The sequence below is a fragment of the Rhinopithecus roxellana genome, chromosome 19, assembly GCF_007565055.1.
Source record: "Rhinopithecus roxellana isolate Shanxi Qingling chromosome 19, ASM756505v1, whole genome shotgun sequence".
Taxonomy (NCBI): Eukaryota; Metazoa; Chordata; class Mammalia; order Primates; family Cercopithecidae; genus Rhinopithecus; species Rhinopithecus roxellana.
Genome location: NC_044567.1, coordinates 40,154,168 through 40,179,787, shown reverse-complemented (window position 1 = coordinate 40,179,787; position 25,620 = coordinate 40,154,168). Strand labels below are relative to the sequence as shown.

The following is a 25,620-nucleotide window of genomic DNA, read 5'->3' as shown; positions in this document are numbered from 1 at the left end:
GAGACCCCCTGCCCGGCCCCACCCCACTCCATCTGCCGGCCCAGCCTACCCTGCCTGGGCTTGTCCTCCTCATCCTCCTGCCTCTGCTGGTGGATCTCCTTGTGCTGCTCCTCGATCACCGCCAGCAGCTTCTCCTGCTGGTCCAGCAAGCGCTTTTGCTGCACCTGCTGTTCTTTGATTACCTGAAGCAGGACGACGTGGTCCAGCATCTCTGCCCTGCCAGCCTCTGGGTTTGGAAAGCACACAGTCAGAGGGTGCCGGGGCTGCTCATGCACCGTGCTGGGCCAAGGACTGCGCCCACAGCAAGGCCACACACAGGCCACCTGCAGGGAGTGCGCCCGAACGCTGGTCACTGGTGACACTCGTCATGACCGTGACCATGAAACCTGGACAGCGCAGCGAGACACGCAGGTCCGAGGGCCCGGGAGAGGCTGCGCCCTGACTGCCCCTGGAAGCCCACCCGGGATGGCCTCTCCCGCCAGCCAGCCACTCTGCTGCATCAGTTCTCCCACTGGCTGTGCCGCAGCCGCACCCAGCAGGACCCCAGCAAGCCTGCTTCTTGTCCATGAAAATGAGTGAACAGGGCAACACGGAGTCAAAAGGAATCTGCCAGAATGTCAGAGATGGTTATCTGGGCTGGGTGGGTTTTTCTTTTTTTTTTTTTTTTCCACTTTACACATTCAGTTGTTCCAGGACAAGTACGTAAGAAAATAAGCCTGGGCACGGTGGCTCATGCCTGTAATCCCAGCAATTTGGGAGGCCGAGGCAGGCAGATCGCTTGAGCCCAGGAGGTAGAGACTAGCCTGGGAAACATAGCAAGACCCCCCATCTCCACACACACACAAAAAACATAAAAATAAAAATTATCAGGGTGTGGTGACAGGCGTCTGTACTCCCAGCTACTCGGGAGGCAGAGGCCCGAGGATCACTTGAACCCAGGAGGTTGAGGCTGCAGTGAGCTGTGATCACACCACTGCACTCCAGCCTGGGCAACAAAGCGAGACCCTGTCTCAAAAAAGAAAAAAAGAAAAGAAAAACTGTAAGCTATGTTTTGAAAAGAATATTGGTACTTTTAGAAAGTTTCCTCCGAGATGAGAATTTTAAAAACAAATAAAAGCTGTCTTCTTTTAAGGGGAGCATGGGAGCTGGAGGGTCAGTGAGGCCCCGGCCAGCCGTCCTGACCACCGCTCCTGAACACCATCTGCTGTGGAAATTCTGGGCAGGTCCTGCGTGATGGGGAGCCCTGGTGCGCCCAGCGTTAAGAGCTGGTGACGGCAGCAAGGGCCAGAGGATAGGCCTGCCCGGGTTACAGCTGGCACACACTTGCTGCAGGAGCACCTGGTCTGACTCGCTTCAGCACTGGCCAGTTATTTGTTGCAAGCGGCCGTGAATTTTGTAATTTTTATAACACATTTCCAAATTATTATAGGAAGCTTTGAAAAATGATGGGTTGGGGCTGTCAGGCATAAAAATTCAATCCAGGAGCAAGAAGGATGTTTTGCGAGTGGTGAGAGCAGATATCTCAGGGAGGGCCCCTGCATGCCAGACACAGACTGACGCGCCGGCCCAGCCTCCCCAGTGACACCTTGACCAGCCAGAGAAGCGCAGGGTCAGCATTCTCCTAGGAATGCAGCCCTGGGCCTCACCCAGACCCCTGCATGTGGGGGACAGGGCCGGCTCCAAGGAGATAAGGGCCATGGGGCCGGCCCTCGAGCGGCAGCCCCTGCTCCCTGCTAGCATCCCGGGCCAGACGCCTGCCAGCAGGGAAAGACCATGACGGGCAGAGCAGATCTCCTGCAAACCTCCTTTCCCACGAGGAAGTGCAGGCAGCGGACCAGACACCTCGGCCATGGGCCACGCGCTCGCCCTGGGTGCTGCAGGGCTCAACCACGGAATGGTCAATGGTACAAGGACGAGATCCCACGTGCTGGCGACACCTCCCCGTACTCCAGGACAGGGTTCCGAAAGGGCAGGCACCACGGCCTCACTTGCTCCCCGAAGGACTAGCCCTGGGCCTGGTGCTGGGAAGAGGAGGAAAGATGAGGAGACAGAAGGGAGGAGGGGGCGGGGGAGGAGGGAGAAAGAGAGGAGGAGGGAGAAGGAAGGCGAGAGAAGAGGAGGACAAGGGAGGAGGGAAGAGGAGGGAGGAGGAGGAAAGAGGGAAGAGGAGGGGTAAGGAGGGAAGAGGAGGGAGAAGGAAGGAGGGAAGAGGAGGGAGAAGGAGGGAGGGAAGAGGAGAGGTAAGGAGGGAAGAGGAGGGGTAAGGAGGGAAGAGGAGGGAGAAGGAAGGAGGGAAGAGGAGGGAGAAGGAGGGAGGGAAGAGGAGGGAGAAGGAGGGAGGGAGAAAGAGGGCGGAGAAGAGGAAGAAGGGGAAAAAAAGAGGGGGAGGGGGGAGGGAGGAAGGAGCCTTGCCACGTCCAGCCAGAAGCCACACGGGACACATGTGAAGCACTGTGGAGGAGACAGGCTGTTCCTACAGCCAGAGCCCACCAACACCACAGGGACCGGACTGCAGAAGGCACGGAGCCACCCACCTATTGAGACCCACACAGATCTCTCAAGGCGGCCCATGACGCCGCGGCGCAGGCAGCGCCCCGCCTCGGCTGGTGCCCTAAGCAGCCTGCCCTCTGATGACAGGCAAGGCCACAGCAGGGCTAAGAAGGACGACAGCATTTATAACACAAGGGAGCAGAGTGGGCACTGGGACCCCGCCTGAGGGCTGCGGCTGAGCCTGGGTCTGGGGCCTGACACGTGTCCCCATGCAGGGCTGTCCTGGGGCAGGTGTGCCGCCGAGGGGCTGCGCGCAGGTCTGAGGCCCTCCAGGCACGCTCTTTACTTCAGCACACTCCTTTGGGTTCGTACCTGCTACTATCTTTTTAATCTCAGCTGTTCGTCCCGTTGAGAGGCATACGGAAGAAAAGCAGAATAGGAAACCGTGAAAAGTCTTTTTCAGAAAGAAGAAAATCAAAAGAATCAAACAGGTTCAGGTAACAGAGCATAGGAATTGGAATCAAAAAATACGGGCTGACTAAAACCTGAGACAAAATCCCACATGTGCAAACTTCTGAAGCAGCTCAGAGCTCCAGAAGCCCAGGGACACCTTTCGGCTCTGTCTTCCGCGCTGCAGGTGCAAGGAGGGCGAGCTGCACCCATGAGAAGCCAGGCCGCGGCCACTGGGACATGGCTGCCGCACCCCCTCCCTCGGACCAGCTGTCCTGAGGCCACTGGGACATGGCTGCCGCACCCCCTCCCTCAGACCGGCTGTCCTGAGGCCACTGGGACATGGCTGCCGGACCCCCTCCCTCGGACCAGCTGTCCTGAGGCCACTGGGACATGGCTGCCGGACCCCCTCCCTCGGACCAGCTGTCCTGAGGCCACTGGGACATGGCTGCCGGACCCCTTCCCTCGGACTGGCTGTCCTGAGGCCACTGGGACATGGCTGCCGCACCCCCTCCCTCGGACCGGCTGTCCTGAGGCCACTGGGACATGGCTGCTGCACCCCTTCCCTCGGACTGGCTGTCCTGAGGCCACTGGGACATGGCTGCCGCACCCCCTCCCTCGGACTGGCTGTCCTGAGGCCACTGGGACATGGCTGCCGCACCCCTTCCCTCGGACTGGCTGTCCTGAGGCCACTGGGACATGGCTGCCGCACCCCCTCCCTCGGACTGGCTGTCCTGAGGCCACTGGGACATGGCTGCCGCACCCCCTCCCTCGGACCGGCTGTCCTGAGGCCACTGGGACATGGCTGCTGCACCCGCCCTCCCTCGGACCGGCTGTCCTGAGGCCACAGGGCAAGAGGCGCGGGCAGGAAGTGCGTGTCTTACAAATGCCCTGGGAGGTGCCCGCGCCAAGGCTGGCCCAGAGCTCCCACACCTGCTCCCAGGGGCTTGGCTCAGGAGGCTGGAGCGGCTGTGCCCTGTGACCCCCATACAGATCCCTGGAACAGACCCTCTCAATGCCGGGGCACACATGGACCCCGCATGGGGCAGGGCTGTCCATCCTGAGAGAAGGCTTGGATGCTGCCACCAAATGTACGTGACTTTTGGCGAGCGGGGGCGCAGCCACACACCCTCAGAGGGTGAGTGGACCCCCAGCCTGGGAGAGGACATGGCACAGAAGCCTGTCCCCAGCAGGCCCACAGAGGGGGCTGCTGCCACCCAACTGCGTGAGGTCACAAGGAGGGGCCGCAAAAGCCAACAGCTGGAACCCAAGGGGCAGGAAGTTTGGAGGAGGAGTCACAGTAAGTTTTATTCTCAGGAGAGCAAAGGCATGAGGAGCCTTCCTGGAGGGACAAGTGACAGATCCCTGCCGATGAACACAGCCGAGCTCCGAGGGCCAAGGGTGTGGGAGCAGCACTCTGGGCCGGGGCTCTGCTAGGACCAGGGTGGGTGCAGCCACTCGCAAGCTGGGTCCCCTTGGGGCACAGACTTAAAATAAATCACATCTGGGTGCAGGCATGCCCACACCTGCCTGGCTTTAAATACTGAGAGTGTTAGAACTCTAACAAACCTGCTTTAAAATGAGACAAAATGGTAATCACAAGCCAGGTGACAATGCTGCGGGTGTTTTAAAGGGAGTAAGGGAGATAAAACGTTCCCAGGGAGGGATAAAACGTTCCCAGAAAGCCAGCTGCTGATGGGAAGGGAGCAGGAAGCTATCCGAGGGGTCTGCTTAGCAGACGGCTGGAAAGAGAAGGGTGCCTGACAGGGCTCCCTGGGATGACCTGGGCATCACCCCAGGGCTGGGGGAGGGGCTGCTGCTCCCTGGGCCTGAGGCGGGCAGCTGTGGGGCCAAGGCCTTACCTTCCAGCTGGCTGGCCGCCTGGTCTCCACCCGCTCGCTCCACGTCCCTCTGCTCGCGAGGCTCAGGCGGCAGCCCGGCCCCCGGAGCCGGCTTCTCCGCTGGGAGGGGAGGCTTCCCACCTGCACACACGGTGAAGACTCAGAAGGTTTTGCAGGAAAGTCAAGGGAGGATTCGCGGGGGGGACAGAAGGCAAGGGAGGGACAAAAGGAGGTGGCAGATGTTTCTAAAGAGACACCCCCGTCAGCACAGTTTATATTCAACCTGATGATTACTAGCGAAGCAATAAAAAAATATTTAACAACCTCATAGGCTTGTGGCAATGAGCCAATGTTAACTGCGTTCGCAATTAAAATGCAAGAACCGTCCTAAGCAGCTCTTAGATGGGCACTTAACAACGTGTTACCTGTCAGGCGCCCCCCGCGCCACCCCCCGTGTGCGCGCAGACACACGAGCACAGCGCGGCACCTGACATTTAGTGGTCTGGCAAACAACTGTGTGACAGATATTACAGTAGCTGTCAGCCACCACCCTCTTCCTATCCCCACCAGCTGCCGGGCCGCTCCATTTGCATGCTAATCTGGAGCAGGGCGAGAGACTGGGGCCTGAGGGAGGAGCCATCGATTCTGCTGCCCCTGCCCAGCCTCCCCAGCCCGAGAGGGAAGCGTCGTCCCACAGGAGCCCAGGTTGACACCCACCATGGTCGCTGTCCTCTGCGGGCTGCCCTGTATCCCCGGCGGCATTGCCTGGTGGCGGCACCCCATTGGCCTTTTCCCCTTCACCCACTGCCAGGGCATTCTGCTGCTCAGACAGCACTGCCTGGGGCCGGGGATGCAGGTCCCTGTCTCCTGGCCCCAGGTCTTCCTTTGCAGGCTGGAAGGCTGGCTGACCATCTGCTTCTGGAACTTTCTGGGGATCTTCAGGAAGATCGCCCGCTTCCTCCAAGGCCTGGGCCTGTCCAGGCCTCTTCCCAAACTCTCCCTGCTCCGGCTCCTGTTTCTCTCTTTCTGAGTCGGGCAGAGGCGGTGCCATCTGGCCTTGGACCCCTGGAGCCTTTCCGCCTGCGTGTCTGGATGGAGGTTTGTTCTCTTCTGGCACCTCTCGGTCTTGGCCTTCATCTACCACCACCTTGTCGTGAGGAACAGGAGGCTCGTGGCGGTGGGCCTCGCCCACAGGCATGGCAATCCCTGCAAGGGCACGGGGGACAGGTGGGGTCAGGCTGAGGCCCCTCCTTCCCTTCCCAGGGAATCTGAACTGGGTTCTTCCCTGGGTTCTGGCTCCCAACAGTGTGACACAGGCCAACAGATACCACCTCCCCACTGGCCTCCCTGCTGCCTGGTCAAGCGCAGTTGACGCTAAAGTTACAACAGGGGCAGCTGCGAACAAGTTGCTCTGGGAGGGGCAGGACATTCATCTGAACTGAAAGACATAGAAAACAAAATGACCAGCACTTGGGCTGAAGGGAACACACAGCCCGGAGAGCCGCGCCACAGGCTGGGCTGAAGGGAACACACAGCCCGGAGAGCCGCGCCACAGGCTGGGCTGAAGGGAACACACAGCCCGGAGAGCCGCGCCACAGGCTGGGCTGAAGGGAACACACAGCCCGGAGAGCCGCGCCGCAGGGACCTGGGCCCCCTTTCCCGTCCCCACCCCCGGCCAGTGCCCAGCACCTTGCCCAGGCCGATCAAGCTGTGCCTCCTCCTGTGCCTCCTTGCCATCTTCCCGTCCAGGCACATCCACGGGCCCCTTGATCTGGGCCTGCTCCAGCTCCTCTCTCTCCTTTGGCAGCTTCGGCTTCTCCCGGCCATCCTCGGCCATGGCCACGACCGGATCCTGGGCTGGGAGCAGGGCACAGTTAGGGAACCGCACTGCAGGAGTGGGGCGGCTCTCCCTGGACTGTTACCATATTTTCCAGTCCAACGGCAGAGCCAAAGCAGTTATTTTTTTTCCTGTTCGATCATTAGCAGCTAAGTAGCACAGAAAACTGTCATTTTTCATGTGTATTCATAACAAAAATATGTCAAAATGCAATTTACACCTAACTGGGGGCAGGGAGAGCGAGACTCCATGTAATACTCAGTCATTACCACCAGATGGCGGCATGAGCCCACCGACCGACTCTCCCACAGTCCCCTCCATTACCGCCATCACCTCCATCACCACCGCCATCACCGTCACCTCCACCACCACCACCACCGCCATCACCACCATCACCGCTGCCAATCACCATCATCTCCATCCCTACCACCATCAGTGCCACCCCTACCATCACTGCCATCATCTCCGTCATCACCACCATCTCCAGCCGTACCACCACCACTACTGTCGCCACCACCATCGCTGCATCATCGCCACCTCCATAATCATCACCTCCATCACCACCATCATCACCTCCATCACCACCTTCCTGTCCCAGCAAGGCCATATGTCCACTGAGACAGGCGCTGCAGCCTAGGGGGACTCAGGTGAAGCTGTCTGGAGAAGAATTCACAGAGTCCAGTTCAGAGCAGCAGATGGGGGCTCACCAGCCAGCTCTCAAAGGAGAAAAAAATGGGGACAATTTTCTTAGCTTTATACCAGCCTTCTAAGAGCAGCCTGATGTGTTAGTCTAGGGAAACAGACAGTTACACTGTTGTCAATTTGGAGTTGAGAGTCCTAGACAAACTGTAGAGGATAGGTACCACCCTACTGGGTAATAAACCAGTTAACAGAAAGCAGACACTAGGCTCTACAGTTTAGCTAAGTAACAAATTCAACTGTTGTGTTTTGTTTTGTTTTGTTTTTTTAAGACGGACTCCTGCTGTGTCGCCCAGGCTGGAGTGCAGTGGCGCAATCTCAGCTCACCGCAACCTCTGCCTCCCAGGTTCAAGCAATTTTCATGCCTCAGCCTCCTGTAGCTGGGATTACAGGCACCTGCCACAATGCCTGGCTGATTTTTGTATATCTTTAGTAGACACAGGGTTTCACCACATTGGCTAGGCTGGTCTCAAACTCCTGACCTCAAGTGGTCCACCGCACCCGGCCCAAGTGATCAGTTCTATAAGCGTTTGGCCACCCGCCAGAGCAGGTGAACACACACCAGTCGCCGTCACATGATTAAGCCTCAGCAGAGGCTCCATGCAGAAACGAGCCACGACTGTCAATCAAGAGGGCCTGTCCAATGGATTACTACGTGAAGAAAGGGAGGCTGACGAGGGGAAGGGAAAATAGAGCAAAACAAAGGAAATCTCCGTTGTCAGAGAACAAGTTGCCTCTAAGAAGTCATTTTCTCAGCACGAAGCAAAATTCAGTTCCTCAGGCCGTGAACGACCGTCTGGGGCTCCAGCGGGAGCTCCGTGTGGGTGCAGGAGCCGCAGGATGGGAAGTGAGCACGGTGAGCCGGGAACTGCCCCAGAGGTCCCTTTCTTTGGAGAACCTCCTGGAAACGCCATGCCTCTCAGCGTTTTGCAAGTGTTGCTGGATTGCACGGGCACCTGCGGGAAGGCTGCACGAGCGTCCTGGCTCCCCGCCGCCGGCAGCAGCTGACCAGCCGAGGGCCGCACTCACAGCCTTCACGCCTGGCACTCTGCAGCTGTCCGCCGGCAATGCACACAGCCTCTTCCACAGCGCAGCCGACCTTTGCGTCAGGGACAGTTTGCCGGCAGTGCCTCTTGGCTGCAGTAAAACTAACACAAAACTTCAAAATTAGCAACTGAAAAACATCTGAGTGCTGCCAGCCTCTTCGGATCTCGACATGAACACAGGTTGCGCAAAGACAGAAAGGGGCCCTGTGTGGGGAGTGCCCCCGCCAGCTCACGACTGAGCTCCTCAGGAGGGAGGAGATCTCTGGCGTCTGAATTTCTCCTAAGAGGCCAGCAATACACCCGGCTAAGCCACAGTAGAGGCGTCCATGGCCAAGAGGGACAGCTCCACCCCCCCCCCGGAACACCCAGCAGAGGTGCCGCCGCAGAGCCACCGTCCCCCTCATTCAGCTTCAAAAATCGCCCCCAGGCCAGGTGTGCGGCCGAGGCAGGAAGACCACTCGAGGTCAGGAGTTTAACACCATCCTGGCGAAACCCTGTCTCAACAAAAAATACAAAATTAGCCGGGTGTGGTGCCGTACCTATACTCTCGGCTACTCGGGAGGCTGAGGTGGGAGAATCGCTTGAACTTGGGAGGTGGAGGCTGTAGTTGGCCAGTATCGTGCCAGCACACTCCAGTCTGGGCGACAGAGCGAGACTCTGTCTCAAAAAGAAAAAAAAATCATCTCCAGTCACAAAAAACCACGACCTGTGGGTGTCATCGGCACCTGGCGCCAGGGATGCTGCGTTAGGCTCTGTCCCAGCGGCTCCTCACTGCCGGGTACAGAAACACACACCTTCCTAACAAGTGACAGAGGCCACGACTGGGCCACGGCGGAGGCGGATCCCTCAGACTTTTCTCCCTGCTGTCCAGTTGGGCAGGGAGGCCCCAAGGCTGCCAAGGCCACAGCTCAGGACTCGGTCTTTGGAGTCAGACACGCTCGGGGACTTGGAGATGGTGACCTGGAGGGAAAGGGGCAACATCTAATGCGTCCCCAACCCCACATTCAAGGCTGGCGTCCACCGCAGACTGGAGGCCAGCACGGACGGGCAGGGAGGCCAGCAACGCTGCCGTCCAGACCCCAAGAGTCGGCAAGGTGGCTCTGCAGGCTACCAGCCTGGACCCGCCGTGGCTCCCTCTGTGTGCCTTGTGATCAGCAAAGATGGAGACAGTCACGTCAGATGGTCCCCAGAAGAAGCGACTTTTAAACATGGTCCCGGTGGCCGGGAGCAATGGCTCAAGCCTGTAATCCCAGCACTTTGGGAGGCCGAGACGGGCGGATCGCGAGGTCAGGAGATCAAGACCACCCGGGCTAACATGGTGAAACCCCGGCTCTACTAAAAAATACAAAAAACTAGCCGGGCGTGGTGGCGGGTGCCTGTAGTCCCAGCTACTCGGGAGGCTGAGGCAGGAGAATGATGTAAACCCGGGAGGCGGAGCTTGCAGTGAGCTGAGATCTGGCCACTGCAGTCCAGCCGGGGTGACAGAGCGAGACTCCGTCTCAAAAAAAAAAAAAAAAGAAAAACAAAAAAAAACCATGGTCCCGGCATCCCACTGACGGAGTTCCTCATCCTCACTCAAGCGCCACCCCAGGTTCATGAGGAGGCTCGGGATCCCAGGGCGCCACACTCGCAAGAGGCGGGAACAATGGCCGCTGACGTGACTTTTAAAAGCTAGTCCCTGCTTTTAGGCAACTTTTCCAATAGCTGATTTCTGACTTTCCCTTGATGCTGCCATGAGAAAGGATTACTCATTAAGGGCTTGGCTTTACAGCCCAGTCTTCCACACATAGCTGACCGACGACCTCATGGTCTCATCTTTCCGAACGTGAAGGGGAATCCCAGGCCATCTGGCTCCTGGTACCCGGGTGTCTGGGCTGGCAACACAGGCCCTGGTATAGCCTCCAGCAGGCGGAACCTCCTCACCACTGCTTTTGCCTCCACTGCGGCTGGCACCGCTGCTGTCTCTTGGGAGGCGGAAGAAGCTCCGAATTTTCTACACAGCACGGAATGGTCTGTGAGAGACTTAGGGCCACATGCTTCTCCCTTCTCTCCTCTGGCTGTGGGGACATCGCCACCCTGCTGGAGCAATGCCCTACTGAGAAAGCTTTTTTTTTTTTTTTTAAGAGACAGGGTCCCACTCTGTCACCCAGGCTGGAGTGCAGTGGTGCCATCTCGGCTCCCTGCAGCCCCGACCTTCCAGGCTCAAGTGATCCTCCCACCTCAGCATCCAGCCACCACACCCGGCTCATTTTTGTATTTTTAGTAGAGACGGGGTTTCACCATGCTGGCCAGGCTGATCTCAAACTCCTGACCTCAGGTGATCCTCCTGCCTTGGCCTCCCAAAGTGCTGAGATTCCAGGTGTAAGCCACCACACTGGCCCAGAGAAGGCTTCTGATAGCTCCTTTACTGTGTCCCCCACACCTCTCCTCCTGTTATAATTTTGTGCTGTGTTTCTGCTGCTGTCCTGAAATGGCAGGGAGCTGATTCCACTGTCTGAGATAACTGTGCCAGCCGCACAGGACCTGGCCAGATTCCGAAGGGTCCTGCCTCCCGCAGCCTCTGGCTTGTGTTGAGCCACGTGACCTGGCTCCATGCGTGGGGGCCGTGTGTCCCCACTTGGGCCTGAGCACACAGAACTGTGGCCATCTCTGCCCCTGCACCAACACGCACGACCCGTCGACACCCAGCCAGACCCTCATTCCGTCCCCTATCACCGCATTCTGGCTCCCTTCTTAGCCAGGCCACTGCCTCATTTTCTCACTGAGTGGAAGTGCAGCTGTGCCTGCCCCACTAGGGAAGCGGGCACGAGGGTGCCTGAGGGGTGCGGGCCCTGCTGTGCTGCCCCGTGCAGCAAATGAGGGGCGTGCAGGAACCGGGAGGGATGGGGGACCTGTAGCTCCAAGAAAGGAACAGATGTCACAAAACCCAAACCCGCCCCTAGCCTCCAGGGTGCTAGAGAGAGGAGGTATGAACAGCCCGACTCCCGGCTTTCAAGGTAACCGTCTTCACGAGCTTTTGCAGGGACTCAGCCATGCTCACAAAGACCTGCAAGGCCATGCATGGGGCCCAGGCTGTGCGCGTCTAACCACAACATCTGCATGAGGATGGGATTCCCAGCCGTAGTCCAGGGCCATGCAGGACTCTCACCCGGTCAACAGGTACCATTTTTGGCCTCTGCAGCATCAAGGAGACCAATAAAACTCCGCTCAGCCATCCAACAGGGAGCGCGCATCGGTGCAGGACCCTCGACCCCAGCTCAGCCTCAGCCAGGCAGCCCATCTATCATGGGGGAGCCGGGGCTAAAAAATCGGAGACACGCTAAAAACAAGCGGCATGTGGTTCTGAGAGGGGCCATGTGTTTTGTTACAGCCTCATGGAAGAAACAGAAACCAGATGTGGCCTCGGAGGGCACCAGGTGAGCCGGAGGCCCACGGCCCACACAAGCCTCATGACAGGATACAGCTGCTTGCACCGGCCGCAAGCAGAGGCCATGCAGTGCTGGGGGGACGGGGAGCCTCCTGCTGGCTGGCACTGAGAAGAGAAGTCCATTCCCCAGCAGCCCGCTAGACAAGGGCAACACCCCTCACTGCCCAGGCCAGGGTCCCAGCACACTGGACCCACCGACAGTTTCCGTGTCAGTGCCCACTCTAGCCCAGAGGCCTGGACAGCAACAAGTGGCCCTGCTCAGGCAGCACCGAGCCCGGGGCACCAGCTGAGGTGGGTGCAAAACACCCACCTGCCTCTCCAGGTGGACTTTTTTCCAGTCCGAATTACCAAATCCAACGCAAGGCAGCTGGCAGCCACTGGCTGCTTTGGAACACTCACGTTTTTCTCTGGTGACCCCAACTGTCCCCAAGCACAGCCCCGCCAGCTGCAGGGAACCCAGAAGGCAGGGCTCCCCTGCCCACCTTCGCCATCCAGGAACAGTCATCCTTGGCAAATCTGAGCACAGCGGATCCAGGGAGACCCTCGGAGGGCGTGTATGAAGTGACAACGCTGGGAAGGAGCTTTCCAGGCACAGGAGTGCGGAGCTCAGAACAGAGATGACAACAAGCCCCAGGGTCATGGCTGAGACGGGCCCCACGTGCTCAGCAGAAGCCAGGGGCTCCCTTCAGCGGACCTCTCCTCCTGTCCATTACAGAAGTGGAGGCCCCTCCCCGAGGCAGAAGTCACTGGCAAGCACCTGCACAGCGACCTGAGACCCCCAGCCACAGCCGGTACTGCTCACCAGGGCTCCCAGGGTGGTGTGCAGACGACGCCCAGAGAATCTGAGCGGGGCCTCCGCTCAGGGTGTGTTGGACGTGCTGGACACACAGGCACTGTGGATGAATAAACGCGGCTGCTGTCAGGGGCAGAAGACCCCAGCATGAAGGTCATCGTGGACAGCACCTACCTGCCCATGCCTGCCTGGCGCCACTCAGAGCTCGTGGGCAGGCCTGGGCCCGGGGAGGTCTGCTGCCTGCAGGGCCGCCCTGTGTGGCACTCCCTCTCTAGGCCGGGGAGGGTCAGGGAGGCAGTAGCCATCCAGGCCACGGAGCTGCAGCTGCACCTGGAAAGCCACACTCAGGAAACACATATCTCTCCACCCCGGGCTCTGCCACAGACGGAGGCGTCGGGGTTACGGGCACCACGGCCGGGACTATGCCACAGACGGAGGCGTCGGGGTTACGGGCACCGCGGCCGGGACTGCGCCACAGACGGAGGCGTCGGGGTTACGGGGCACCGCGGGGCCTGTCCCAAAGTGGCCTGCAGCTAGCTGCATGAGGGCTCACGGTCCTAACTCCACCCACGGTCCTGGTGAACAATAATAACCTGAAGCAGCAAACCAAACTGAGGCCTGATCGCCGACCCTGTCCAGGAGAAAACTGGAGAAACCGACATCCTCAAATGAACAGCACGTGAGCAACACTCAGAAACGTACACCCCACCTAGCCCACCAAGTGGCAGGCATCCAGGCCGGCGGCCACTCCTGTCCCACGTTCCCCGCATACAGGCGGCCACTCCTGTCCCACGTTCCCCGCATACAGGCAGTCACCCCACGGCCAGCCATGGTGCACAGAGCATCTTCATGGGCAAGGCTGGTGGCCCCATCCCGCTGGCTGCACCCACATAGGACAGAGGCCACTGAGCAGACAAGCACAATCCTTGGACCAGACCCAGGAGATGCCCAGTGGGCACCTGCCCTGAAAAGGCTCAGAGGGCCAGGGTGGGCATACCTGAGAGTCGCGCTGCCTCTGCCTTCACCAAACCCTCGGCCTCTCCAAGTCGACCGCCGGGGGCTTCCTCTGCCAAGTCCTCGGGGACCTCCTCGCTCACAGACAGTGTGGTGACAGTGCTCACCACCAGGACGCCCAGGCCGACCCACAGCACCACCTGAGGAGACAAAGACCCCGGGGCAGGAGTCACAGCTGGCCCCGCTCCTGCCGAGGGCATAAAACTGGTCTGGCAGAGAGGCTCAGAGACGGGGTGAGGCACGAGGAGAGGGGACACGACAAAGTCCCCCGAGGGTGGGACAGGCGTGCAGTCGGCCCTGCCTGAGGACAGGTGGCCACTCCCAGAGAGACTTGGGCCCGCCTGCCGGCGAAGCTCCTGACCGCTGGGAGAGGGCTGAGCCCTGATGCGCTGCTCTCAGAGCATGGCAGGACTACTGGCATCCAGCCTGTGGCTGACATGCCCTCCCGGCCAGCTGGAGTCATAGGCCAACCCTGTCAGAGCTATGCCAGCCATTCAGGACGGAGCGGGAGGGACAGAATCCGTTCAGAAAAACTGGTGAGACCTCCCTGGACCAACACAATGAGAGAAGAGGGCTCCCCGGCGGGAAGGACCCGCACTCTCTGAAGCTGGCGGCGACTGAAAAAGACAACCCGGCGGAGAGCCCGCTTCCTCCACTTCCTTCTCCGCCACCCGGAAGCACTGGGCTAGTGCTGGTGTCTCCGGACGCCAGGGGGTGCTGAGGCTCTGAGGTCAGTGGGCTCCGCCGAAGACAGCCCAGCCGCCATGTGCCTCAGGGCTTGTAGGATGCCCACGGAGCCCAAGGCCCCTCTGGCAGTAACGACAGCTGGCCGGAGCATGTGGTGACAGCAGGCCTGCCCCAGGTGCACATGGGGCCACTGTCTGATGTGTGTTCGGGAGGGCCGGGCAAGGCCTGCCCCAGGTGTACACGGGGCCACTGTCTGATGTGTGTTCGGGAGGGCCGGGCAAGGCCTGCCCCAGGTGCACACGGGGCCACTGTCTGATGTGTTCGGGAGGGCCGGGCAAGGCCTGCCCCAGGTGCACATGGGGCCACTGTCTGATGTATGCTCGGGAGGGCCGGGCAAGGCCTGCCCCAGGTGCACACGGGGCCACTGTCTGATGTATGCTCGGGAGGGCCGGGCAAGGCCTGCCCCAGGTGTACATGGGGCCACTGTCTGATGTGTTCGGGAGGGCCGGGCAAGGCCTGCCCCAGGTGCACACGGGGCCACTGTCTGATGTGTTCGGGAGGGCCGGGCAAGGCCTGCCCCAGGTGCACACGGGGCCACTGTCTGATGTGTTCGGGAGGGCCGGGCAAGGCCTGCAGGCTCGACGGTCCACAGGGACTGCCTCACCCTGGCCCCAAATGTTCTGCATTTGTAGAGGCCCCTCAGCCACATGGCGTCTTCCTGGCGGCGAAGGGAAGAGTCCCGGGGCAGTGGTGGTGTCCGGAAGGTGACCAAAGCAGTCTTAAGATAATAAAACAAGGAAGAAACCTGAAATCTCCCGAGGCTATGTGATCTGTGTAGGGAGCGCGTGTGGAAAGGCCTGCCCGGCAGCAGCTGTCAGTGGGTGACATGGGTGGTCATGGCTTAGAGACCTGATGCCAGAAGGAAAGGCCATCAGAGGCAGGCCTTGGGGGCCCGTTACAGCCCTTCTGACCTCTCCTACACCAGAGCTGCCCCTGGACCTCTGTCTTCAGGGCCCTGCCCTCCCATCGAGGCCTCTGCCAGCCAGCACAGGGCAGAGACCAGGCTCGGGCCACCTGGGGTAAAGGGTCTGGATGGAAATTTAACCCGACCCACCAGGAAGTCCCTGGACAGGAGACCGTGTTGTCTGGAAGCCCTGGGAAGCCCCTCAGTGTAGGAACCCTGCCCCGCAGGGCAGCACACCCTCGCTTCTAACTGGGCACAGATGGGACGGCTGGGGAACTTGGGGGGCCTATGGGGACCGCAGCGGCTGCCCAGGCTCAGTGGCAGGGGGAAGCCCATGGAGCCCCAGCCCAGCCTCCAGTTCTATGCCTTCCAGCACAGCTTCCTGCAGAGCCGAAGAACTTCCTTTGAGGACACGGTCGTTCAACAGGACCAGTGTGCCAGACACCTGGTTTCAGAGCAACCCGTGACTTTCATTTCTGCAGCGATCAGATCAACAGAGCCGCAGAGCCGGCCGATAGGAGGAATGCAAGCCCACTCCAGACGTCTCACCTGAGCTTGGAAATCCAGGGACCTGACCAGGGGCCACGCGCTGCCCGGATCACAGCACCCTCCCCTGCAGAAGTGATCAGGGCCTCCAGACACACAAGGCATCACTGACTCAAATGCAGAGAGAAGCAACAGGGGCAGGGGAGAAAACTCACTTTCGCTCCACACATGTAGACATGCACGAGCCCACACTCCGCACTTTCGTCATAAAAAGCACAGCTGGAGGCGGGGCTCTGGTTGCTCTGCACCACGCGCCTCAATTTGGGTCTCAAGGCAGCCCGGTTAGCATCCAGGCACCCACCCAGCAAGGGCCCAAGCCTCAGCAGACCTCGGGGATCCTCTCTGGTTACAGGCAGACGCCGCGCTGGTGGCTCGTGTCTGAGAGTCAGTGTTCATTTCATTACATCTTCCAGGAGCAGGGGCCGGCTTTTAGGCCTTTTGGGGACTACTGCCCTCTGGGTACGCCCCTGTGAGGCGGCCTCCTGTGCCCCAGGGATCCACCCTCTGCATGGCCCTCAGGCACCTTCTAAGCCGCCTGCTGCCCCACCAGCTCATGGTTCCCGGGCAGCGAGACTAAAGCCCCAGCCTCACTCAGGATTGGAGAGACCCTCGACTTTTCTGACTTTCAAAATAAAGAACCAAACGGGGGGGTGTGGTGGCTCACCCCTGTAATCCCAGCACTTTGGGAGGCCGAGGCAAGTGGATCACCTGAGGTCAGGAGTGTTCAAGACCAGCCTGGCCAACACGGTGAAACCCGTCTCTACTAAAAATACAAAAATTGGCCGGTTGTGGTGGCGCACATCTGTAATCCCAGCTACTGGGGAGGCTGAGGCAGGTGAATCGCTTGAACCCGGGAGGCGGAGCTTGCAGTGAGCCGAGATCACACCACTGCACTCCAGCCTGGAGGACGGAGCGAGACTCCATCTCAAAAAACAAACAAAGAACAAAACACGTGGTGACGGACATACCTTTTCGATAGTCTCAGGGCTGACCTATCTTCCTGCCCCCAGTTGATCTGAGGACGAGCTGGAACATTCCTTCTTTTCACATCTTTCTCCAGCACAGCCTTGATTCACCCACCATACAGGTGTCCCCACTTCCCTGTACACCCCAGCATAGCACCAGTTTTGGCTCTTCCTGAGGTCCCTGGGCCAGGTACAGGCACCACATCGCCCAGACTACTCAGACGGGCCGAGGCGCAGACCCAGGCTTGTGCCCCTCCGTGGCGCGGCCGGAGCCCCTGGGACGGTGGCCAGGCCGAGACGTTGCGCCACAGGCCCCGGGTATGGCCTTGTGGTGCTGGCATCTCCATACCTAAGGAACAGGGCATGCTGAGCGGATGGCACACATTGTCTGCTGGCTCCACGACCTACTGCAGAGCCACAGGAGCGCTGGGAACAGGACACACCAGACCCAAGTCAGAGGGAAAAAGAAACCTCTCCGTCTCCTCCACGCACAGCCAAACCGCGGTGAATGTGACTCAATGCGCTTTCTAGCTTCTAAAAACCCTGGCAAAGCAGGCACAGAGAGATGCTTCTTTCACTCGATTCTCTGCGTTTGTCTACATGTCTACACATCAAGTCAAAAGCCAACACTGGGTTAACGGTTCAACACTAGTGAGTCAGTGACGCGCCAGCCACTTACACCAGCAGCGCCGTGGCCACAGGCGCGTGACGCCACACACGGGCAAAAGAGGAGGAAGTGCTGCAGCAACTGCAAAGAGGGAGGTGACATCATCATTAGCTGCAGGTGAAAAGCCAAGAGATCCAGCAGGAGTACAGTAAGGTGAACGAGTGAAAATGTCACCTATGACATCGCTGGCTTCCCTTTACACAAACAGCCACTTAGAAAATCCAGGGGGAAAAGAGATCCAGGATAGCGTGCCGTGCAGCCAACAGCGGCCTGGGAAACAGACGGGGACGAAGGACCTCGTGAGGTCTGGAGAAGCCAAACGCGGTGCCCTCCTGCTAGGCAGGGGAGTCACGTGGACACCTGCACGTCCGCTGCAGTGTAAAGACAGCAATTCCCAAGTTAATCTATAGTTTCAAGAAGCCCAGTTAGACCAAAAGATAAAAAGCAGGACGAATTTTTTGTTAGAGTCAGATCGGCTGATTCCAACATTCATACAGAAAATAAAACAAAGAAGACTATGCAGAAAATGTATTATTCACAGCCAAGAGGCGGGATGAGAATTTAAAGTGTTCCAAGAGCCACGAGTCACAGCTCGGTAAGTGTCACCAGGGTGTGCAACGAACATGCAACTAACACACAACTAACACGGTACGGAAGGACAGACCAGCCAATAAAGTAAAACACAGGTCCCAAGTGAGGCCTGAATACACACAAGAATTTAATCTACAACAGTGACACCATTTCCCATCAGTGATGATTATTCAATAAATCATGTCTGACGACTAGGGAACCACCTAGAAACAAACTCAGGATACATACTTTGTTTCTTACACCAAAATAAAATACAGGCGGACCAAAGATTTAAATTAAAAAAAAAAAGTCATTAAAGTATTAGAAAAAATGAGGGAGGAATTATTTTAAAATAATACTGGAGTGCGGAAATTCTAACTATGACTCTTTCTTTCTCTTTCTTTCCTTTCTTCCTCCCTCCCTCCCTCCCTTCCTTCTTTCTTTCCTTCTTTCTCCTGCTAACTCACAGAACAGACTTTTTTTCTAAGAAAAGCCCAGTGGGGCCGGGCGCGGTGGCTCACACCTGTAATCCCAGCACTCTGGGAGGCCAAGGCGGGCGGATCACAAGGTCAGGAGATCGAGACCACGGTGAAACCCGGTCTCTACTAAAAAATAAAAAAAATTAGCCGGGCGCGGTGGCGGGCACCTGTAGTCCCAGCTATTCAGGAGGCTGAGGCAGGAAAATGGCATGAACCCAGGAGGCGGAGCTTGCAGTGAGCCAGATCGCGCCACTGCACTCTAGCCAGCGGGACAGAGTGAGACTCCGTCTCAAAAAAAAAAAAAAAAAGAAAGAAAGCCCAGTGGACTAAAACATGGGACCTGGCATAGTAGGACATGTGACAACTGATGGGCAGAGGCTGAGCCTCTCATGCCATCTAAAGTTCCTAAAACTCGCCAAGAAACTTCCTCCTCAAGCTATGGCTTAACAGCTGGTATCAAACTGGTCTTCCCCTTTAAAACAACGATAAAAGCTGGATAAAAACAATAAAAACACCCAACCAAAGACACTGGTGAACAACTCTGTCAGCTCAGACTTGAGAGGTCTGGATCCCAGAGGACAGAGAAGAGCCCTCAGTCACAGAGAGGTTGAGCCTGTTGTCCTTAGAGCCTCACCGATGACTGGGACTAAGCAGACAGGACAAGAGAACGCAACAGCCTAGAGCCTGGGCACACTCACAGGGCTGGGCACCGAGAAGTACAAATGAGGGTGCCCCAGCAGCCAGAACTCGAGGGAGAGAAGGAAACCTCAGAGAAGCATGTCACTCCACATTCTGCGTGCACAAATCTCCCCCAAAGCACTTGCCAGCTACGAGCTATGCAGAAAGGAGCAAGACGAACGCCAAGCAGAAGATTCTACCATCTGAGGGTGTCACTGCCCAGCTGAGACCCCAGAAGGGCTGTACCCTAGGAACAAGGCCAACTGGAAACACATTTGCCTCAATGGGATACAGGCCTTCTGCCTATCCCCTGTATGATGGATGGATGACAGTGTCATCCAGAACTTCTACGATTTCTCAAACACAACATCTGCAAAATACCAGGCACACTAGAAAACAAGACCCCATGACAAAAAAAAACAAGAAGCCATAAAGAATCAATATAAATAGTTTTTTCTTTTTCTTTTTCTTTTTTTTGAGGTGGAGTCTCTCGCTCTGTTGCCCAGGCTGGAGTGCAGTGGTGCGATCTCGGCTCACTGCAACCTCCACCTCCCGGGTTCAGGTGATTCTCCTACCTCAGCCTCCCAAAGTACTGGGATTACAGGCATGAGCCACCATGCCTGGCTCCATAACTACTATTTGAAACAACAACAACGATGTCTTGTAGAGTTTTATTTATTTATTTTTGAGACAGAGTCTCGCTCTGTCACCCAGGCTGGAGTGCAGTGGCGTGATCTCGGCTCACCGCAATCTCCGCCTCCCGGGTTCACGCCATTCTCCTGCCTCAGCCTCCCCAGTAGCTGGGACTACAGGCATCCGTCACCACGTCCGGCTAATTTTTTTTTGTATTTTTAGTAGAGACGGGGTTTCACAGTGTTAGCCAGGATGGTCTTGATCTCTTGACCTCATGATCGCCCGTCTCAGCCTCCCAAAGTGCTGGGATTACAGGCGTGAGCCACCGCGCCCGGCACTTGTGGAGTTTTAAATAAGGGTTGTTATAAACTGCCTAGTATAATCGTTAGAAAGATAGAAATGTACCAACAAGCTAAAAGAAAAGTAAATATTTAAATGTTTGATTGATCCAAAGAAAGAAAAAGTAAAAAACAGAAAAAGGACATATGAGACAAATAATAGGACATAAGTTGAAAGTTTTCCCCCCAAAATCAGTTATTATATTAACCGTAAACAGTCTTAAATACTCCCATTCACAGACTGAATAATAACAAGACAAAAGTCACCTACATGCTGTTATAAGAGACACACTGTGAATATAATGGACTAGAGAAATCAAAAGAAAAGGGATGAAACAAGCCATCCTGGGCAAACACAAACCCAAAGCAGAGCTAAGTTAGCTACAAAGCCAACTTGAAGGAGAAAGTATTTCCAACGATAAAAAGGAGGATTCAACAAGATAAGAGTCAGTTCAAAACGGAGATGTAACCAACTTCAATCTGTCTGCTCCTAATAACATGGCTTCAAACTAAAAAGCAAAAAGTGATAGAACTAAAAGGACAAATAAATCTACAATTACAGTAGGAATTATCATACCTTTCTCACAACTCATAAACAAGATGATTAAAAAATCAGTAAGGGGCCAGGTGCAGTGGCTCATGTCTGTAATCCCAGCACTTTGGGAGGCTGAGGCAGGTGGATCATTTGAGGTCAGGAGTTTGAGACCAGCCTGGCCAACATGGTAAAACCCCATCTCTACTAAAAATACAAAAATTGGCCGGGCGCGGTGGCTCAAGCCTGTAATCCCAGCACTTTGGGAGGCCGAGACGGGCGGATCACGAGGTCAGGAGATCGAGACCATCCTGGCTAACACGGTGAAACCCCGTCTCTACTAAAAATACAAAAACTAGCCGGGCGAGGTGGCGGGCGCCTGTAGTCCCAGCTACTCGGGAGGCTGAGGCAGGAGAATGGCGTAAACCCGGGAGGCGGAGCTTGCAGTGAGCTGAGATCTGGCCACTGCATTCCAGCCTGGGCGACAGAGCGAAACTCCGTCTAAAAAAAAAAAAAATAAATAAATAAATAAATAAATAAATACAAAAATTAGATGGGCGTAGTGGCGCACACCTGGAATCCCAGCTACTCAGGAGGCTGAAGCAGAATTGCTTGAGCCCAGGAGGCAGAGATCGCAGTGAGCCGAGATGCTGAAGAAGCAGCTGACACACGTGGACATGTATTCTAACGTACACTGTAATAATCTATTTACCACAACTTGAAGACACGCAAGATCATTCTAGAATGCTGGCGGACAGATGGGCAGTGATCTTTGCGGTGGGGGTGGATGACAGTGAGGCATGTCCTACGGGATGTCCTATGTCTGCTCCGGATGGTGGTTCCACGTGGTTCACTTTGTAAAAACTTACCAGGTTGTGGCCGGGTGCGGTGGCTCACACCTGTAATCCCGGCACTTTGGGAGGTCGAGGCAGGTGGATCACCTGGGGTCAAGAGTTCAAGACCAGTGTGACCAACATGGAGAAACCCCGTCTCACTAAAAATACAAAATTAGCCGGGTGTGGTGACGTGTGCCTGTAATCTCAGCTACTCGGGAGACTGAGGCAGGAGAATCACTTGAACCCCGGAGGCGAAGGCTGCAGTGAGCTGAGATTGCACCACTGTACTCCAGCCTGGGCAACAAGAGTGAAACTCTGTCTCAAAAGAGAAAAAAAATTATCAATATATACCAGTAAGAAAAAGCTCAACAACTCCCTAAAAAGTGAGCAAAGAACCCAGGCAGTTCACAGAAAAAGAAATACAAGTGGCTTCTAAACCCACGAAGACGCTCAAGTTCCCGCCAGAGAGGCCAAGAATGATGAAGCCTGGAAGGTCCTGGGTGCGGGGACAGAAGCCTTGGGTCTGGCTGGGAGTGACGCTGCAGGCAATTTGGGTAGAGCCAGCACGTTTACAAATGCTCACACCCCTGACACAGGATTCCACTTCTAGAAGGCTTCCTACAGACGCATGCTCAAATACGTCGACATGCTCATGAACACATATTCAGCACGATTTTGTCTGCAATAGCAGAAGACTGGAGAGGTAAGTCCTTTGGAGACTGGGATTATGGAATTTTTCTACCACGGAACACCATGAAATGGCTAAAAATAGCCAGGCAGTTCTGTGCCCACGGCTGTGGGGCAACGTGACCTGCACAGGATTTTGAGAAAAGCAGCAGAAAGCTGTGTTACAATTAAAGAAAAATGCACATGCGCGCGCACAGACCACCGCGCGAGTGGACGTGCACAGACCGCCACACGAGGGTTGTACCAGGAACAACAGCGGGTGGTGGCCTCGGCGGGGGCGGCTGGGGAGGGGACTCAGAGTTGGCAGCAGATCCATAGACAAGCAGTCACTGCAGAAACACCATGGGAAAGAGCTTACGACTCTGCACAGTCGGCCTCAGGAAAACCCGATGCACAGCTGGAGCAGGTCGGTGTGGCCCTGCTGGGCAAAGACCGTGTGTCCTGGTGAACCCAGGGCTCCCCAGGCTGACTGGACCAAGGCCCTTTTGTGGGTTTTAAGTTTCTTGACAGAACCCGTCTGAAAACGCTGAACCAGGGGCTTCCCTTCCGACTCCACCTCGCCCCAGCCCAGACCCATCAGCGGCGGCCCAGGCCAGCCCTCGCGCGCGCGGTGCGCACCTGGGAGGAAAGCGCGTTCTTGTGGATTTTCTTGGAGATCAGTGCCGGGCAAATGAAGCAGATGAGGCTCCCCATGGTCGCACCCGTGAGGCCCAGGATGGTCTCCACTAGGAAAGAGAAGGGACAGGAAGGGATGAGTGGGAAAGGGCTCCGGCCAGGAGGGGACCTGAGCTTTTTTGCCCAGCACACAGGTGAGCAAGCCAGCATTGAAGGAAAGGCCGTCCAGGTGAGAGCCGGGAGCAGACACGCCCTCTCTGCCCAGAAAGCCTGACAAGCGCAGCTGATTCCTCCAACAGTGCATTTAGGCTCCGGGGTGAATTCTCTGATGGTTCATCTTTGAAGAGTCAAGACACGGCCGGGCGCGGTGGCTCATGTCTGCAATCCCAGCACTTTGGGAGGCAGAGGCGGGCAGATCACGAGGTCAGGAGATCAAGACCATCCTGGCTAACACGGTGAAACCCCGTCTCTACTAAAAATACCAAAAACTTAGCCGGGTGCGGTGGTGGGCGCCTGTAGTCCCAGCTACCCGGGAGGCTGAGGCAGGAGAATGGCGTGAACCCAGGAGGTGGAGCTTGCAGTGAGCCGAGATCGCGCCACTGCACTCCAGCCCGGGCGACAGACCAAGACTCCGTCTCAAAAAAAATAAAAAACAGAGTCAGACACTACGGACTTCCTGCGGAAACCAAATGCTGGTTCCGCACGGCACGGCTCCCACGCAGCCTCTCCTGCCTGCTGCTCCATGAGTGGCCCTAGGCGGGCAGGACTTACCCAAGGGCAAGTGGAGAAGCCAGGGCCTGGCGTGTGTGCCAGGCTGCAGCCCCTGCCAGGAGCCCAGACAGATCACCTCTAGGGCTGTTCCCTGGGGAGAGTGAGTGTGAGTTCCCCTGTGGATCTGATGATCATGAGCTCTGTCTTGTCTGCTAGGGAGCGGGTGCATTTGGGTAACATAAATACATTCAGGGCCTTCAACGCTTCCCTTGGTAACGCGTCAACAAAATCAGAAGTCAAAAGAATCAACAGGACAGCATGCGCTGTTCTAGAATAGTTGGTTCTACAAATCGAGCCGGTGTCCCAGCACCGCAGTCTCTCTCCACCCAGGTGTCAATGGGTGTCTGCTGTTCCATCAAGCTGCTAGATTTTTTTTTTTTTTTTTTTTTTGAGACGGAGTCTCACTCTGTCGCCCAGGCTGGAGTGCAGTGGTGCGATCTCGGCTCACTGAAAACTCCGCCTCCCGGGTTCATGCCATTCTCCTGCCTCAGCCTCCCCAGTAGCTGGGACTACAGGCGCCCGTCACCATGCTCAGCTAATTTTTTGGTATTTTTAGTAGAAACAGGGTTTCACCGTGTAAGCCAGGATGGTCTCGATCTCCTGACCTCGCGATCCGCCCGCTTTGGCCTCCCAAAGTGCTGGGATTACAGGTGTGAGCCACCGCGCCCGGCGAGCTGCCAGATTTTTTTCTTTTTTTTTGAGACAGAGTTTCTCTCCTGTTGCCCGGCTTGGAGTGCAATGGCGTGATCTCGGCTCGGCTCACAGCAACCTCCTCCTCCCGGGTTCAAGTGATTATTTTGCCTCAGCCTCCCGACTAGCTGGGATTACAGGCATGCACCACCACGCCCGGCTAATTTTGTATTTTTAGTAGAGACGGGGTTTCTCCATGATGGTCAGGCTGGTCTTGAACTCCCAACCTCAGGTGATCTGCCCACCTCAACCTCCCAAAGTGCTGGGATTACAAGCGTGAGCCACTGCGCCTGGCTGAAGCTGCCGGATTTTATCCCCTGCCTTTCTCTGTGGGCCAGAGAAAAAATGACAAAGTGTCTAGACTTTTTTAGGAGACCAGAGAAGACGGCTCCTAACTGGGCAGGTCTTGGTTGATGCCGAAGCCCCGGGTCCCACTCCCCGGCACTAGAGCAGCCCTCCCGCCTTACCATCGAGGATAAGGATGCCCCCGGCCTAGAGCAGCCTCCCGCCTTACCATTGGGGATAAGGATGCCACCGACCATGGTTCCAAACACCACAGAGAGGGTAAGTGCTTTAAACCGGAGAGGGGGCATGTAGCCCCCTGCTGCAAAGGTGCCATCTTTTTGCTGTATAGAAGAAAAACAAAAAGGTTTTGAAAGGACTGATGTCCTCCACCACTCTCCTAGAAAGCAAAGCCTGAAAGGGCTCTGCCAGGCACACCGGGCACATCTCCACGTGAGGCCAGCCGTGCGCTCACCTGGCAAGTGCACCAGGTACATCTCCATGTAGGGCCGGCCGCGCACTCACCTGGCAGGTGAGCCTGACCAGCACAATCAGATCTGGCTTAGCAACTTGAACGGGAACCTGCAACCCAAACCTGCAACATGCCAGGAAGGCACGAGGGCTTCTCACCCCAGGCACAGACCATAAATTTTACAATGTCCTTTTGAAATGTGAGTATCGAGTCCTTCCGTTTTCCTTTTTGCTTTTAGAGCAATATCATGAGAGAGTTTTTTAAGTGCCAGGAAGTATGGAGAGCAGAACACAGGCCGCACAGCACTGCTCCTGCCAAATGTCTCTAGGCCTCTCCTGGCCCGCAGCTTTCAGGGTGCAGGCACAACCCCCAGGCACACACGCACACGTGGCTGTGTTATCATCTTCAGGGTGTGGGCACAACCCCCACACACACGCACACACTCACGCACACGTGGCCGTATTATCTCCAGGGTGCAGGCAGAACCCCCCACACACACGCACGCACACTCACACATGTGGCCATGTTATCCCACACACACACACACACACACACTCACATGTGGCCGTGTTATCCCACACACACACGCACACACACACGTGGCCATGTTA

General features: G+C 56.8%; 1 protein-coding gene across 2 annotated transcripts in view; it reads right to left on the bottom strand.

The window, feature by feature from the left end:
* The window catches only part of SLC38A10 (solute carrier family 38 member 10), a 51,240-nt gene that overhangs the window by 1,838 nt on the left and 23,782 nt on the right, over positions 1–25,620 (bottom strand). The window contains exons 9-16 of one of the 2 annotated variants that reach the window (XM_010354276.2): positions 24,770–24,881; positions 22,798–22,904; positions 13,581–13,737; positions 6,471–6,638; positions 5,499–5,987; positions 4,803–4,922; positions 2,863–2,886; positions 50–226 (exon numbers count right to left, since the gene is read on the bottom strand). In XM_010354276.2, coding sequence (XP_010352578.1) covers positions 50–226; positions 2,863–2,886; positions 4,803–4,922; positions 5,499–5,987; positions 6,471–6,638; positions 13,581–13,737; positions 22,798–22,904; positions 24,770–24,881 — 1,354 coding nt within the window. The remainder of the gene's footprint in view (positions 1–49; positions 227–2,862; positions 2,887–4,802; positions 4,923–5,498; positions 5,988–6,470; positions 6,639–13,580; positions 13,738–22,797; positions 22,905–24,769; positions 24,882–25,620) is intronic. The other variant, XM_010354277.2, reaches the window with a different exon arrangement.